The sequence below is a fragment of the Eschrichtius robustus genome, chromosome 15 (genome assembly GCF_028021215.1).
Source record: "Eschrichtius robustus isolate mEscRob2 chromosome 15, mEscRob2.pri, whole genome shotgun sequence".
NCBI lineage: Eukaryota > Metazoa > Chordata > Mammalia > Artiodactyla > Eschrichtiidae > Eschrichtius > Eschrichtius robustus.
In genome coordinates, this window is record NC_090838.1 from 18646656 (window position 1) to 18664980 (window position 18325).

An 18325-nucleotide genomic window follows, 5' to 3' on the forward strand; every position below is an offset into this window, starting at 1 on the left:
ATTTCACAAAAGAAAATATGTAAATGAGCAATATGTGCGTGCAAAGATGCTCAATATTATTAGTCATCAGAAAAATGAAAATTAATCCACTACTACACACTCATTAGAATAGCAACAGTTAAAGAGAGTAAAAATATGAAATGCTGGCAAGAATGAGAAGCATCCCAAATCCTCATACATTACAGTTAAAAACATAAAATGGTAAACCACTTTGGAAAGTAGTATCAATTTAAACAAACATTTACCATAGGATTCAGCCATTTCTCTCTAAGGTATTTACCCAACAGAAATGAAAACATATGGTCCCATGAAAATGTGTATGCAAATGTTCACAGCAGCATTATCATAATAGCCAAAAATAGAAGCAAACCAAATCTCTATCAGATGAATTAAACAAATTGTGGTACACATACAGACATACACATACACACAGAGACACACATGTTGCCCAAGGACTACTACTCAGAAATTAAAAGGAACAAAATATTAGTGTATGTGACATGGATAAATTTCAAAAACATTATGCTAAATCAGGATTAGGCATCTTTTTCTGTAAAGGGTCAGAAAGCAAATGTGTTAAGGCTTTGCAAGTCATATGATCTTTCTCTCACAACCCCTCGCTCAGCTCTGCTCTTGTAGTGCAAAAGGAGATATATATAATGCAAAAAGCAATGAATATGGCTGTGTTCCAATAAAACTTCATTTACAAAAACAGGGAGAAGATTTGGCTCATGGGTCGTGGTCTGCTGACCCCTGTGCTAATGAAAGAAGTCTTCCCCAAGGACAGAGGTCACACCTTATAAGCCTCATAGCACTTATCCAAGGGCTAAATCTAAATACGATGTCAACAAATGAAAAGAATTCAACATAATCAGATTAGGAAAAATTACCTGTGGATCTGATCTTGCCTGCTAGAGCGAACTGGAGCTAATCCATCTATTTCGTCAAAAAATATTATAGAAGGTCTCATCAAATATGCCTAGTATAAAAAGAAAACAAACATTATTTATTGTATTAGTTTTCATTTTTAATTTAATTACTGTATTTTCTTAATAGGTAATATAAGGAAATGGTACAACATGCAGCAGGTAAGACACAGGAAAAAGGAAAGCTCCTTATCACCCCAGACTCTAACCACAAGGTCTCCACCCAGTAGACAACTACTGTTTTCAGTTTGTTTATTCTTCCATACATGTCATTTATACACATAACACAAACATGTATTTTTAAACACACAATTTTTTAAACACATTTAAACACACTATACATATTGCTTTTATTGTATAACACAGCCTATTTTATGTTATTGATATATTTTAATTAGCTTACATGTAAGTACATAAAGATCTGCTGCATCCTTTTTTAACAGCTACAAAATGCCCCACTGTACGGATGTGCCATAATTAAACGAGTCCCCTACTCATCGACATTTAAGCTGTTTTCAATCTTTTCCTATTAACAATAATGCTTGAACAAATATCTGTGTACATTTAACGTTTCACATGAGTATAAACATATCAATATAAAAAATTATAAAAGTGGAACTAATGGTTCAAAAGGCATGTGTCATTCCTAATTTAGATACTTGCAAATTACCTTCCATCGATGTATCAATTTACCCTTCTTCACCAGAAATATTTAAGACTGCTTACCAACAATTTATTATCAAACTTCTTGTTCTTGACTAACTTTTTAAGATAAAAGATGTTACCTCATTTTCATTCTAATTTTTATTTCTATTATCAAGGAAGATGAGCATTTTTCATATCTTAAAAGAGCCATTAATATTGCTTTTTCTACACAAGTTCTGTTCATATCCTTTGCCGATTTTTCTATTGGATCATTGGTCTTCTGCTTACTGATTTCTAGGAGCTGTATTTACTTAAAAATTAGACTCTCTCCATGAAGGGAAATGAAAATATTTTTCTACAAAGGGTATCATCTTTTGGTTTTGCTTCCCATATTCTGTTGCCACGCAGAATGTAAAAAAAAGATTTTATATAGTGGATTCTTTTCTTCCATAGTTAGACTTTCCCTACTCCGAGATTAGAAACGAAATTCTCCTGAGTTTTCTTCTGGTACTTTCACAGTGTCATTTTTCTCACTAAATCTCAGATCTATGTAGGAACTTGATTTAAGGTAAATAAATATTAGATTACAAATGAAAACTGTTATATAACTTACTCAAATTAATATAGTTTATTTTCATTTCAAAATTACTTAAAGCAAATTCTTAGTTCACAGGAAGGTCAGCTTATTAAAGAATGGATACAAATTTTTCATTTCTCCCTTACTGATAACGATATTCATTAAACTTCCAGTGTTCTCTAATAATTTTATTTTTTTTAAATTAATTTAATTAATTTATTTATTTTTGGCTGCATTGGGTCTTTGTTGCTGCACGCGGGCTTTCTCTAGTTGCGGCGAGCAGGGGCTATTCTTCATTGTGGTGCACGGGCTTCTCATTGCAGTGGCTTCTTTTGTTGTGGCCAGAGCATGGGCTCTAGGCAAGCAGGCTTCAGTAGTTGTGGCACATGGGCTCAGTAGTTGTGGCTCACGGGCTCTAGAGCACAGGCTCAGTAGGTGTGGTGCATGGGCTCAGTTGCTCCGCGGCATGTGGGATCTTCCCGGACCACAGCTCGAACCCATGTCCCCTGCATTGGCAGATGGATTCTTAGCCACTGTGCCACCAGGGAAGTCCCTCTAATAACTTTAAATGAAAGACAGTTCAACCACAAAACTTCGGTTTTTTTGAAAAAAAAACTTTATGAGGCTAGAATTACGTAATAAGAGAAGAAGAGTAAATAAAGATTTAATCATTACTTTTACATATATGAAACACAGCTCTTTTTTAGAACTATGGCCTCACACAACTGCAAAAAGGAAGTACAGTGTATTTAACACCAGTTATTGTGATAAGCACTTTACAGTTGACCTTTGTATACATGGATTTTTTTCAGTAAATATATTGAAAATATTTTGGGGGAGATTTATGACAATTTGAAAAAACTCACAGATGAACTGGGTAGCCTAGAAATAGTGAAGAAATTAAGAACAAAGTATGTCATGGGTGTATAAAATATACATAGATACTAGTCTATTTTATCATTTACTACCATAAAATATACACAAATCTATTATAAAAAGTTAAAATTTATCAAAACTTAACATGAATAAACACTGTACCTGCTCCATTTACAGTCGAGAGAAATGTAAACAAAGATGCAGTATTAAATCATAACTGCATAAAATTAACTGTGGTACATACTGTACTACTGTAATAATTTCATAGCCACCTCCTGTTGCTACTGCGCTGAACTCAAGTGTTGCGAGCATCCGCTTAAAATGCCGTGTGATGCTAATCTTCTCCTCGTGAGCAGTTCCTCTCTCCAGTAAATTACATATCACAGTAAAAAGTGATCTCTCTTTACTTAAAGTGATATTGCAAATTTTTCTTTGTGTTTACTGCAATACGGTCAACTTTAAATAACACCATGGGACCTATACAAAGTGCCACTACTGATGCTGGAAGTGCCCCCAAGAAGCAAAGAAAAGGCATGACATTACAAGAAAAAGCTGAATTGCTTGATATGTACTGTAGATTTAGGTCTGCAGCTGCAGTTGCGGCCATTTCAAGATAAATGAATCCAGCGTAAGGGGTATTTAAAAAAAAAAGAAGAAGAAAAGGAAATCCCTGAAGCTCTTGTTGCAGCTACACCAACAGGTGTGAAACCTTGAACTTCTTGCAAAATACCTTTTTACCTCATATTGAAAATGCAGCTTTTATGTGGATGCAGGATATAAGAAAAGCATTCTTGTAGACTCTAATATAACTCAAGAAAAAGCAAGGTCATTCTATGAAAACTTAAAGCAAAAGGAAGATGAAAAATCTAAACCTGTAGAAATTAATGCCGGCAAATAATTTTAGATAGAGGTATGTGCATAGGATGAATTACAAGGATTTATGAAGCTGTATCATATTACCAGGAACACAGGAGTGAATTCCTGCCCCAGCCAAAAGGCATTCGTGCGGATTTCTTTGTATTCAAGTTAACTGGCTATTCCAAAGTTTTGTGTTTTTTTTTTCCTATTTTTGACGATTGGAGCCCTTCAGATGCACGATGGAACTGTGTTTTGCATTTTTTGGTAAAAGGAGCAAAGCGAGGAACTGGAGATATACGCTGGAGCAATCTCCTTGGAAGGATTCAGCATAAGTAGACGGTAAACATTTACAGGGAAAAGGGAGGGTTTGTTTGTTTTTAAACATTTATTTATTATTTATTTATTTTATTTTTGGCTGCATCAGGTCTTAGTTGCGGCACGCGGGATCTTCGTTGAGGCACGAGGGACCTTTTGTTGCAGCACGGGGGCTCTTCGTTGCAGCGCACGGACTTCTCTCTAGTTGCAGCATGCGGGTTTTTCTCTCTCTAGCTGTGGCGCATAGGCTCCAGGGCTCATGGGCTCTGTAGTTGTGGCGCGCAGGTTCCAGAGCGCATGGGTTCTGTAGTTTGCGGCATGCAGGCTCTCTAGCTGAGGCACACGAGCTCTGGCAGGGGCTTAGTGGCCCACGACATGTGGGATCTTAATTCCCTGACCAGGGATCAAACCCGTGTCCCCTGAACTGTAAGGCGGATTCTTTACCACTGGACCACCAGGGAAGTGCTGGGGTTTGTTTAAAATAGTAAATCAGGAAGTCACTTCTAAATTTAAAGAAAACAAAATTGGAGTTGAAGAATAAGTAGGTTTCCAATTGGCTATTGCTATTTTTCTTTGAAAAAAAGAAACATTTTTTTAAGAATTAAAAAAAAAAAAAAAGTCAAGGTAACAGAAGCACCGTCTGCTGACCAAGAGGCAGCAAACAAGTTCCCAGACACAATTAAGAAAACCATTGATGAGAAAGGGTATCTATCTGCCTGAACAGGTTTTTAATGCAGACAATAGTGCCCTATTCACATTTATTCGTAAAGAAGAGAAATGAGCACCAGGATTTAAGGCTGGAAGGGATAAGTTAACTCTACTGTTTTGGGCAAATGCAGTCGGGTTTACGATCAGGACTGCCTTTATCTATAAAGCTGCTAACCCCCGAGTCTTGAAGGGAAAAGAAACACCAGCTGCCAATCTTTTGGTTGTACAACCAAGCCTGGACAATGAGAACTCTTTTTCTGGATTGGTTCCATCTATGCTTCATCCCTGAAGTGAGGAAGCATCTTTCCAGTAAGAGACCCACTTTTAAAGTTCTTTTGATATTGGACAATGCCCCTGGCCACCCAGAACTCGATGAGTTCAATACCAAAGATGTCGAAGTGGTCTACTTGTCCCCAAACATAACAACTCTAATTCAGCCTCTAGATCAGGGGTTCATAAGGACTTTTAAGCCTCATTACAGACAGGACACTATGGAAAGGATTGTCAACACTATGGAAGAGAGCCCCAATAGAGAGAACATCATGAATGTCTGGAAGGGTTACACCATTTCTCTCCATTATTGTTAGAAAAAGTCATGAAAGCCACCAAGCCCAAAACAATAAATTCCTGCTGGAGAAAACTGTGTCCAGATACTGCGGGTGACTTCACAGGATTTATGACAGAGCCAATTAAGTAAATCACAAAAGAGATTGTAGATATGGCAAAAAAAAGGTGGGGCATGAAGGGCCTCAAGATATGAATCTTGGAGAAACTCAAGAGCTAACAGACATAACACCAGAGGCACTCACAGAAGACGAAATATCCAGAAGATGGATATGAGTGCTTCTGAACTAGTGCCAGGCAATGAGAAAGAAGATGTAGAAGAAGCAGTGCCAGAAAACAAATTGACCTTAGACAATCTGGCAGAAAGGTTCCAATTACTCAAAACTGCTTTTGACTGCTTTTACCACATGGACCCGTCTATGATATGGGCACTGAGACTAGAGCAAACAGTGGAAGAAGGATTGGTACCATACAGAAACATTTTTAGAGAAATGAAAAAGCAAAAAAGTCAAGCAGAAATTATGATGTATTTTCATAAAGTTACACCAAGTGTGACTGTCTCTCCTGCCGCCCCTTGCATCTCCTCCACCTCTCGCACCTCTGCCACCCCTGAGACAGCAAGTCCAACCCCTCCTCTTCCTCCTCCGCCTCAGCCTGCTCAACATGAAAGTGACAAAGATGAAGACCTTTATGATAATCCACTTCCATTTAATGAATAGTAAACAATCATCATTCTGTACAGTTAATAAACTTTCTATTATGTATGTGTGCCAGTGTCTTCATGTGAAAATCTAGTAACTGTACAGCAAGAACTGTATGAGACATTTTTGTCATAATTACCACTTAAAGTATTCATTGTGTAGACTATCGTGTGCAAGACTTGTACTGAAATGGCCAGCATATCCTTACATAGGTATAAGGTGAGTGATATTTAATAAAAAATTAATAATGTGTTCATTTTCTTACAGTTTTATACCTTTGCTTTCAGAGAACTATATTACTATACAGCATGCCCTTCTCTCGTAATTGGAGAAGCTGCATATCAGCCAATCATCACAGGTAAGAGTTTTTTTCCTAATATAACGTTTCCATTACTGTATTATGAATATGACTGTAATTTGTTGTATGCCATAAAAATTCTATAACAATTCATTCACTAGTGTATAGGCTAGGCTACCATGAAACAATCATACTGCTGCTTCTTTGTCATCAATGCATGAATCATTATACCTGTAATAAATATGAATTTCTTTTTCATATTATCTTTTCATTCTTGATGTCTAGTGTTAGTAATATGTATAACATCTACAGTGTTTTGTATCATATAAGACAATATTGATGTAGGTTGAGAGAGAGAATTCATCTTGTATTCAGGCAACGTAAAATTTTGGTTGTGATAAATATAGTACAGTACTGTAAATCTTTCATGATTTTCTTAGTAACATTTTCTTCTCTCTAGCTTACTTTATTGTAAGAATACAGTATATAGTACATAATACAAAACATACGTGCTGTTTATATTATTGGTAAGGCTTCCTATCAACAGTAGGCTATTAGTAGTTAAGTTTGCGGGGAGTCAAAAGTTATACACAGATTTTCAAATGCACAGAGATTAGTGCCCCTAACCCCTGTATTGTTCAAGGGTCAACTGTATACACTTCCTTTCGGTGAAAACTCACAGTAGTCCAGTTAGATAGGTATTATTTCCCCCATTTTATAGAGGAGGCAAATAAGGATCAAATGCTTTCATTTACTTAAAGTTACATACTTACTAGTAAAGCTAGATATAAACTAACACTTTTCTGACACCAAAGGCCTAACTCTTAGCCAATATATTGTACAGTCATCCCTCAGTATCCATGGGAGACTGGTTCCACGACTCCCCGCAGATACCAAAATACGAGGATGCTCAAGTCCCCTATATAAAATAGCATAGCACAGTCAGCCCTGCATACCCATGGATTCCACACTTGTGGATTCAACCAACCGGAGACGAAATTGTTGCCTGAATCCGTGGATGTGGAACCAGCAGATATGGAAGGCCGACTGTACCTCCTTCATTTCATTTAGTGAATAGATCATATACTTAATTTAGGAATGTAAACTCTTTACATTTAAAAAGACAAAAATGACTATGAGCAGTTTTTTTAAAAAGAAAGCAAACATTTCAAATACTCTTACCCACAAAGAAAACTACGAAACAAATAAAGTAAATATAGATTTAAAAAAACAGATTTATGCTATGGTTTTGAATGAAACCAAGAGACATTCCTATCCCAGTAGGAAGTGGTAAAAGGAATAACTCTGTCAAAAATTTAAAATTAAGTCATGGACAATTTGCCAGCATTCCCAAGTTAACTCTTCCCTAATCCACCGATGTTATTTTATATTATTTTCCAATTATTATTAAATTCTCTTGAAACATGAAGACTGCATATGTTTGACTTCCCAATAGACATTGAGCACCTTGAGGCTAAGAATTTTACTTTATTCCTCTTTCTAGAGCCCCCATTACCTAGAACACAGCAGTTTTTAATACTAACATAACTAAAAATAATATTTGAAGTGCTTTACCAATTACAAAGGACTTTGATACACATCAACTCAGTAATGGGTCTTCAACAAACGCTTGCTGAAAGCATTTTTTTAAATGTCATGTGAATTTCCTTAGACATAACAAAATATAAGTTGCATTACCAAGTATGACTGACTTCCTTCAGTAGCTCAAACAATTAAAAGTAAATTTATAACAGGACTAATTTTTATAAGTATTAGGAAATGATATTTTTAAAGTTACAGCCTACATGATATTATTCACTTACCTTACTCTGCCTTTTAAAAGCATTCACTTAATACTGAGTTCTTCCAGTACCACATTTACAACTCATGAAAATAAATAATATACTGCTTGCTGAGATTTCTTGCACAGATATTTAACTTTTTATGCTTGTTCTACTTCCTCAGTTAGATTATAATCTAGTGATATACATGTTATATCCAGGGTTCTCAAAAGCACTTAACATGGTATTATATGCCTAGTAGCCACCTCAGTAAATATTTTGTGAATCATCTTAAATTAGTACTAGTGAAACTGCTATTAAGTACCTCTAAGGCATACAAATTCATATTACTGATCCTAAATTTAACATTGGAAATTGACTGGAATTGATTGGAAAATATGACTCGTCATGAACAGTTTGTATTTATAGACCAAACGTGTGAAGTATTCTAAAGAAGATATTCTCATATTACCTGACTTCACTTACCTGATCAAAAAGAAGCCTAAGTTGCCGCTCAGATTCGCCAACCCACTTACTTAGACAGTCTGCTCCTTTTCGCATAAAAAAAGCCACCTTTTTGTCTCCTTGACTGCACTCATTAGCTAACGCTCTGGCAACCAAGGTTTTACCTGTGCCAGGAGGGCCATAAAACAAACAGCCCCTAGAGGAATAAAGAATCAATAAAAGTAGATAAATGTTACCACCAGCACTAATAACCAATACAAAAGCATGCACCTCCCATATAATTTTGTACTAATGTATATTTTTTTATTATTAGACACTGATATAGCTTTTTGTAGTATACAGACAAAACTTTCACTTTGTTGAGAGTCCTCAAGGATGTTCTCAAAGAACCAAGCTTTGGTACACAAGAAATAGTTCAATCAGAGTAGAGAGTAATTTGGCAAGCTACATCAAAATTTTAAAGGTACTTTCCCTATGACCCAGAAATTTCACATTTTAGATTATATCATGTAGAAATAATCAAAAGAAAGTGATAAAGATAGATTTTTTTAAAAACCTAAATGCTATCTACTAACAAGGGACAGATAAATACACCACTACATCTGTAATTTAAACACTAGTATGATGTCAAAAAGAATAATACATTATTTATTGATATGGAAAGGTGTCTATAATACATTGTAAAGTGAAAAATAAAGTTACATAAGGGTATTATTGAATAATCTCATTTATATTAAATGTTTAAATGTGCATAATACAGGCAAAATATAAACTTAATATATGCATACATATATAAAAGAAAGCTGTTCATCCCTAAGGAGTAGGATTACTTTCTGCTTATAATACTTTTTGTTTATCACTCCATTTTTTAAAGTTTCTCCCAAGGCTATACTACTTTAATGGCTTTGAAAAAAATAACAATTATTTTTAAAATTCAAGTTATATCATATAAGAAGTAAATAAATTGCTACTATGATTTCTAAAAGCCACTGCAGAATTACAGGCCAACTCTTAACCCGCTCAAATAGAAGATGACTCTTTAACAAGATTTTCTACATCCTTAAACACATGAATAATAAATTAGAAACACATGAATAATAAATTAGAAATAAAAAGGGATATTTCGCAGTTTAAGTCTATATGCACATCTTCAAAGTATTTTATTCTGCCCAATTTCCTTTGACATAATTTCTCAGCCTTTCCTAATAGTTAACTAGCTAACCACCTCATGATCAAACACAATTAACCTGATCATAAAAATAAACTATCAAGCTTACCATTTCAAAAATACCACATCAATGAGTCAAAGAAACACTTCGCTGAAACTGTGCTTTCAAAGACTAACCAGTATACCGTATCAAACTGAATGCTATTAGGAGACCAAATTAAGGAAAATCCACTTAGGCAATCCACTTGTAAATTCAAGGCCTGCGTAAAGAATCTCATTCTGTGTCTGACTCTTAAATGCTGAAATATAAACTTCAAGAACACACTTAGTACCACAGCTTTTGAGCCCTAAATAATAAAATTTCATTCCTAATTCTCATTGCTATAACACATCAAATAAATACATATGAAATATTTATAAATAATATTTAGATTTATAATCACCTACTAATTGAAATTTGATAAATTAACAGTAATAAAAATAATAAACATCTAGGACATTACTCACCTTGGAGGCTGAATTTTAAATTTTTCAAAAATTTCTGGATATAAAAGTGGAAATACTACCATTTCCTTTAGTGCATGAATATGATGGCTCAATCCACCTATGCCATCAAACCGCACCTTGGAAAGAAGTGGAAAAGTTTATTACAAAATAATTTTAACCGTATATAGATTTCTTTTTAATTTATGAGATAATCTTATGATTCCAAAATACATGCCTGCAGCAGGAACTGAAGCTTAAACATAAAGTTCATATATAAAGTTAAACAGAGTTCAAAAAACTATACTTTGGGGAATTCCCTGGAGGTCCAGTGGTTAGGACTCTGCACTTCCACTGCAGGGGGCACGGGTTCAATCCCTGGTTGGGGAACTAAGATCTCGCTTGCCACGTGACTAAAGAACAAAAAAAAAAAACCCACTAACAATGGTGATCTTCTACTTCTATTGTGTGTTGCATTAGAAACAAGTAATGACCTTTAAAAAAAAAAAACTATTTATAGAAAAACATTTACAAAACTTACTGATTTATCAATGTTCATTGGATCAACATCAGCCAAGCTTGCACCCACTTTGACACGTTCTCGGAGAATACCACTAGCTAAATCTTCTGCTCTTAAGTTCATAGGCAAACATCTGAAATTCATAAACATTCAAGTAGATAGCATTAAAAGTTTCATATTCTTAATGTCATAAGCAAGTTTAAATCTTTGTTGACACATTTTCATCTTCCTCCCTTTTCTCATAACCCAGAAAATGCCAAGAGATTTCATATTTTTAAACTATTTTTCCTAAATTCTTTTCAACAGGACAGAAATAAATTTATTCACTAGAGAAAGCAAATAAGATCATGAATCTCTTTGTCCAAAAAGCCCAATCTAGTCTAAATTAGAAAACTTAACAAACCTGATATTCCACATTATATAAGCATAAAATAAAAAGACCTACTATAAATACTAAAATACATGGCATTAAATGAACTCAAGCTTTATCATAACATTTAAATTTATCCTCAGATATTATGTGGGTATGTCTACTCAGTTTACATGATTGAAGAAATAAATTTCCCTCCCTTTTATTCAAGGGAAACCAATTTTAGACTCTATTTTGAAAACTAAGCATTATCTTTTGTGTAACTACCTTAAAATACATTTTTAGCTACTTAAAATCCTATACGATATTAATGTAATTACCCCTAAGAAAATATAATCTACTTCCTGTTTTAACACTGCATAAACACCAAAAGATGACATAAATAGCCTAAAAAAAGTATAGCTTCTACAATGAATGTACTTTCACTGACATTTCTGAATCCTAACTTACTTTAAAAATCTATTTCCAAAGCAGGTAACAGAAGAGTTCAGATTAAAGAGGCATTAAATTCTTTTATTTAAACTTAGATTTTTCTCTTACATTTTCTTTCCATCATCCACATGTGGAACTCTTTTTAGCATACAATCTACACCAACCCAAACTTGTTTCCAAGACCAGCTAACTGAAAACTTGGTATTTCTACAATAGATATATAATGCCAAATTATAGAAATGCTTTCCTAAACGTAAAATTTCTAAATAAAATGTACCGCTAGTATTATAAATATAAGCTAGAAAATTAAATTAAATTTTAAAGAATAAATTATAATTTGATGCTTTAATAACTTACTAGACAAAATACTGATTCTCTCCCCCACTGAAAACTCTCAAGATTTTAGTGAGCCATGTAGCAATGAGTCATTGACTCTAGTTAAGCAAAGACCACCAGAAGCACTCATTAAACCAAAGCTAAAACAAGTTTTCCAACAAAACCCAAGGGCTCCTGAAATAATTCCATTAAAAGCAAAATCTTACTCTTGAGTGCTATAATCATTATAAGCATCTAAAATCAACCTCATTAAATGGATTTGGATTAGAGGAGATGTACTGAAGAAGAGACTGTCCAATAGGTTGGCCTCTTCCCCTGGCTCTTTCTTTACCTTCCCACACACTATTTTATTGAGTACTTACAAAGTAAGTATTTATGGGAAGTTTCCCAAGGTTAGATTTCTACTCTAAAAATTACTAAGTAAATACCAAGTCAGTGTATTACTCTAGACTAAAATATGTGTTAAGTATCACTGTTAGCAAAATGGTAGTACAGGTAAGAATCACATTCAAAAAGTTTAAACTGCTATTCCTTTTTTCTATCATGGAAATAATAATTAAAACTTTACTAACCTATTTCTTGCTCTTGCCATGCTCTTTGATTTCCTTCTTTCAAAGCGTTCTTCATCAGAAGAAGTTGTGTCACTACTATGAATGGCATGCTTCTTTCTCCTATTTAAAGAGAGTAAAATCCTTAAAATCATTACAGCAGCAAAGGGCTTTTAAAAACACATTCTGAGCATCATATCTACTATTAGCTCAGTAGAAAATATACACAGTCACTCATTCATTTGGCAAATATTTATTAAGATCCCTATACTCATGCAATTTACATCTGATGAAGTAAAAATATGGTAAGTTCTACAGAGAAAAAAGAAAAACAGGAGGAGGAGGAGAGGGAGGCTATAATTTTTTAAATAGGGTAGTTCATAAAGGCATCAAGCAACAAATTGAATTTGCATCCAAATTTAGGGAATGTCTATCACTGATTGATAAATACCATCAAACGCTTATTAGAAAAGAAAGTTTATCTTTTTCTCTTCTTATTTTCCCTTTCCCAAATAATCAGAAAACAGTCCAGACACTAAAGAAAATAATATATTGGTTTACAGAGAGACAAGGGTTTCCTCTTTCCACTTAAGACTTATATCCTGTTTGAATTTCTTACAAAATGTATAAAGTATTTTTGATGAAATAAACAAAGAAATAGCTTACAAACAATCAGAACTACTATGGAATGAGTAGATAATGTATCAAGCTAAAATCATCCTCGAGGAAAAATAATACTTAATAAATGCTTCATTATTAATAAACTTGATGACATCTCTATGATACCTATGGTAATCATAAAAAATGGAATCATTGTAAATTAATTTACTTCAAACTCAAATTGGCTTTCAAGGATGGTCCACAGCCTGTGCATCCCTATTTTACTGCAATTCCCACCAACCACAATAGCAAACCCAGATTTTCCCCAACTCTCATTAAGATCTTTAACCTGTCTAATATTCCTTCTCCTGATTAATAGAAGTCCCTTCATTTCATCCTGCAACAGTTTTTAATGTCTCCCAAAACTTCAGGCAGACTGTTGCAATAACTACCTACTCAATCTTTGCAATTTTGATATTTACCCTCTCTCCTACTTCTTTCTCTCCATCAGGAAAATGCCTGTTTCCAAGTTTCTTATTTACCCTGTGTGTGTGTGTGTGTGTGTGTGTGTGTGTGTGTGTGTGTGTGTGTGTGGTGAGCCTAATATATAAAAATGTAATATATCTGAAAATAGCACAAATGAGGTAGGCAGAAGCAACAGTGTAAGTATTGGGCTAAAGAAATGATTCCAGATGATAACTCAAATGCACAAGAACAAATGAAGAGAACCAGAATAATAAAATAAAAGTTACTATCCAAAAGCTATAAGCATGCACTTGATTGACTTTCTTCTCTCAACTTTTTTAAATAACAGAGAATTATATAAATAACTTTAATAATGTATTGCTAGGTTTGTAAAATGTATAAATGTAACATGTATAACAATACCACAAAAAGCTGAGTGGACCGTAAAAGGGAAGGGTCCACACCATATACAAAAGTAAGTCAAAATGGATCAAAGACCTAAACACAGAGCTAAAACTATAAACTCTTAGAAGAAAACACAGTAGTAAATCTTCATGACAGCAGATATGGCAATGGATTCTTAGATATGACATGAAAAACACGAACAACAACAAAAAAGATAAACTGAACCTCATCAAAATTAAAGTCTTTTGTGCTTCAAAGAACACCATCAAGAAAGTAACAACTCACAAAATAGGATACAATATTTGCAAATCATATATCTGATAAGGAATTTGAATCTAGAATATATAAAGAGCTCTTAGAAGTCAATGATAAAAAGACAACCCAATTTTTACATAGGCACTGGACACAAAGAGACAGTTCTCAAAGGAAAATTTTAAAATGGCTAATAAGCACATGAAAAGATGCCTCATATCATTAGTAATCAGGGAAACGCTATTCAAAAACCACAATGAGATCCCTTTCATACTCGTTAGGATAGCTAGAATCAAAAAGTCAGACAATATTAAGCGCTGGGGAGGATGTGAAAAACTGGAAGTCCCATACACTGCTGGAGAGAATGTAAAATGGTGTAGTCACTTTGGAAAACATTCAAGCAGTTCTTAAATGATTAAGCATAAAGTAATCACATGACCCAATAATTCTACCCTGAGGTATATAGTCAAGAGAAATACAAAAATATATCTGAGAATTCCCTGGCAGTAGAGTGGTTAAGACTCCGTGCTTTCACTACCAAGGATGCAGGTTCGATCCCTGGTTGGGGAACTAAGATCCCACAAGCCACACAGCGTGGCCAAAAAAAAAAAAACAAAACACATATATCCACATAAAAACTTGTACATGAATTTTTATAGCACCATTATTCATAAAAGCCAAAAGCTGGAAACAACTCAAATGTCCATCAACCAATGAGTAGATGGACAAAATGTGACATATTCCTACCTTGGAACATTATTTGACAATAAAAAGGAAGGAAGTACTGATAAATGCTTCAACATGTATGAACCTAGAAAACATGTAAAGTGAAAGAAGCCAGTCATAAACACCACATATTATATTCTCATTTTTACAAAATGCCAGAATAGGCAAACCTATGAGGAAAGAAAGTAGATTAGTTGTTGCTTAGGACTTAGAGGATAGGGGTAGTAGTAGGAAGGTTAGAGTTAAAGAGAACAGGTTTCTTGCTAAGCAGATGAAACAGTATTTAAAATTGTCTGTGGCAAGAGTTCCATAGTTTTCTGTGAATATACCAAAAAAAAAAAAAAAAAAGCTGAATTATATGATGTGGATCTTCATAAAGCTTTTTTTAAAAAAAAAAACCTAGGTGAGACATCAGTGATGCTATTCCAGTCCTTCGTGGCTAGAGCATAGTTTTTACTAGATAAGAAACTGTCTTTTGGATATGTAACTATTTGCGACCTAATTATGTTTTTTATTTTATTATGTGTTTTCACAACAAATGTTTACCAAAAATATCATGGAAGAGACTCAAGATAATATGAAATAAAAACAGAATGCTATGAAAAACCAGAGAACAAGAAAGCTATTCAAAATTTTTTTTTAATGTTTGCCTAAATAAAATTGCAAGGATGGAAGATAAAAAGAATAAAATCTCGCAGGAAAAAAAAAAAGGGGGGCTTCCCTGGTGGTGCAGTGGTTGAGAATCTGCCTGCCAATGCAGGGGACATGGGTTTGAGCCCTGGTCTGGGAAGATCCCACATGCCATGGAGCGACTAGGCCCGTGAGCCACAATTACTGAGCCTGCGCGTCTGGAGCCTGTGCTCCACAACAAGAGAGGCTGCGATAGTGAGAGGCCCACGCACCGCGATGAAGAGTGGCCCCTGCTTGCCGCAACTAGAGAAAGCCCTCACACAGAAATGAAGACCCAATACAGCCATAAATAAATAAATAAATAAATAAATACATACATACATACATACATACAAAATTAAAATTAAAAAAAAAAAAGGGGAGTGCAAAAAAGACAAAGAAAAATGAGAGAAAAGGCAAGTGCCACAGAGGACCAATGTCCAATGTTGGACTAACATAACAGTAGTTATTAAGCAGATGAGGAAAAAAATGAAGAGAAGAAACCTAACAAAAAATAATACAAGAAAATATCCCAGAGTTGAAAAAAGAAAATCTCCAAACCAATAGGGCCTAGAGCAAAAGGCTCAAAAAAAATGAACAAACGAACAAAAAATATATATATACACACATATATATATATTTATGTGCATCTACAAAGAAACAAGATATTAAACCAGACTGAATTCTCAACAGCAACAATATGTCATGGAGTACGGTGAAGCAAGAACTTTAAAGGTTTAGAGGAAACCTATTTGGATCTAGAATTCTCTTAACTCACAAAACTACTGGGAACTATGAAAATAAAAGACATTTTTCAAAGATGCAAAGATGCAAAATTGACTTCCACACATTCTTTCCGAGTAAATTACTTGAGATTATATTCCTGCAAAATGAAACAGTAAAGCAAAAAGGAGAAAGACATCAGATCCAGTAAGTGGTGGATCCAAACAATGAAAGCAATCTTAAGTCCTACAACAGTCACTTTGTAGCAGGTCTAAAAAAGTATCCCCCCAAAGTGGAACAGAAAGATGACATTAGGAGAGATGTCATCTGACAAAAAAAAATATGAATGTTTTGGTATGTTCAGAAGCTTGGAAAACTTGAGACTATTGAATGTTAAAAAAAGGAGAATTCTTGGGACTCCCCTGGTGGTCCACTGGTTAAGACTCCGAATTCCCAATGCAGAGGGCCGGAATTCTGGTCAGGGAACTAGATCCTACATGCCGCAACTACGATCCTGCATGCTGCAACTAAAGATCCCACATGCCTCAATTAAGACCCAGCACAGCTAAATAAATAAATAAATTAAAAAAAAAAAAAAGAACTCTTGAAATTATCACCTTTACTGAGACTATCAGGAGATCTCATTGGGTCCTTTTTCTCCATTTACATGAATCACTTCAAGAAGCCCCACACATTCCTGTCCCTGCAGGAATATGTAGGCTGTGCAGAAGGTGATACAATCGCCCCCATTCCTATCCCTTTGAACTCTACGTTCCCCTTCAACCCACTATCTTTTTCCAAGCATTTGTCACCATCTGACACACTATGTTTATGTATCCATTAGTTTATCTCCCTCTAGTAGAATGTAAGCTCCGAGAGAACAGGGATTTTTACCTTTTTAACTTCTGAATATCCAATGCCTTGAATGATATTTGGTGCGTACAGAAGATATACAACATACATTTGTTGAATGAAAGAATAAACTTAATTCCAGGAGCATTTCCCATTGAGTGGCCAGAGGTAGTAATAAAATCCACAGAGGATATTTAACTCTAGCACTCTACATAGCTCTATGATGAAAAACACTGTCATTACTCACTGAAATGTAAAAACTATTCATTGGTTTTCAACTCTTAGAATTAACCTAGAAATAAATCAAGTAAGGCTTAATAACTGTCCCAGAACAAACTATAAGTGTTATCAGTCTTGGCAATATAAAAATGTAGAAGGAGTGAAGTGGAGAGAGTGGATATTAAGGTCCTAATCTTAAAAGTGAGGAGTCAAAAGATACTGTCTACAGTTAATGAAACAAAAATGGAGATTCAAGTATAATGATTCAAATTTCCTGTGACCAAAGAAAAACTGAGGTTAGTGTTACAACTGTAGAAGGCTGAGGAAGAAATCAAAAGACAAGAAATAGAATGTCATTTATATAGTATATGGAAATAGCTATCAAAATAACCAAAAGCAGAAATGTTTAAATTGATTGCTAAATGACAAGATTGAAGGTGAGGAAAAGTGGGTTGGGGAATATTACTTTTATTAAACCTAGTCTACTAGCTATTTGAACCAAGTCTATGTATTAATTTGATAGGAAAAATTAAGTACAGAAAAAAGATCATCAGAAGCTAAGATTCAACACTGAAGTAAAGATGGCCCAAAAGCTGGTTGAGGTACAAAATCCTTAATCGGAACAGAAACCCTAGGAATTCCCTGGCGGTCCAGTGGCTAGGACTCTGCACTTTCACTGAGGAGGGCCCGCGTTCAAACATGGTCGGGAACTATAATAAAATTCCACAAGCAGCACGGTGTGGCCAAAAAAAAACAACCAAAAAATCCTATTAGCCCCAATGGCAAGATTATTAACAACCACGAACCCTCAAAGATATACCATTACCACAAAATATATTTCTT

General features: G+C 34.5%; 1 protein-coding gene across 2 annotated transcripts in view; it reads right to left on the minus strand.

The window, feature by feature from the left end:
* Positions 1-18325, minus strand: part of ATAD2B (ATPase family AAA domain containing 2B) — a 155322-nt gene that overhangs the window by 93954 nt on the left and 43043 nt on the right. For both annotated transcript variants that reach the window (XM_068564720.1, XM_068564719.1), the window contains exons 9-13: positions 12596-12694; positions 10907-11018; positions 10390-10505; positions 8736-8910; positions 891-979 (exon numbers count right to left, since the gene is read on the minus strand). In XM_068564720.1, the coding sequence (XP_068420821.1) occupies positions 891-979; positions 8736-8910; positions 10390-10505; positions 10907-11018; positions 12596-12694 (591 nt within the window). The remainder of the gene's footprint in view (positions 1-890; positions 980-8735; positions 8911-10389; positions 10506-10906; positions 11019-12595; positions 12695-18325) is intronic.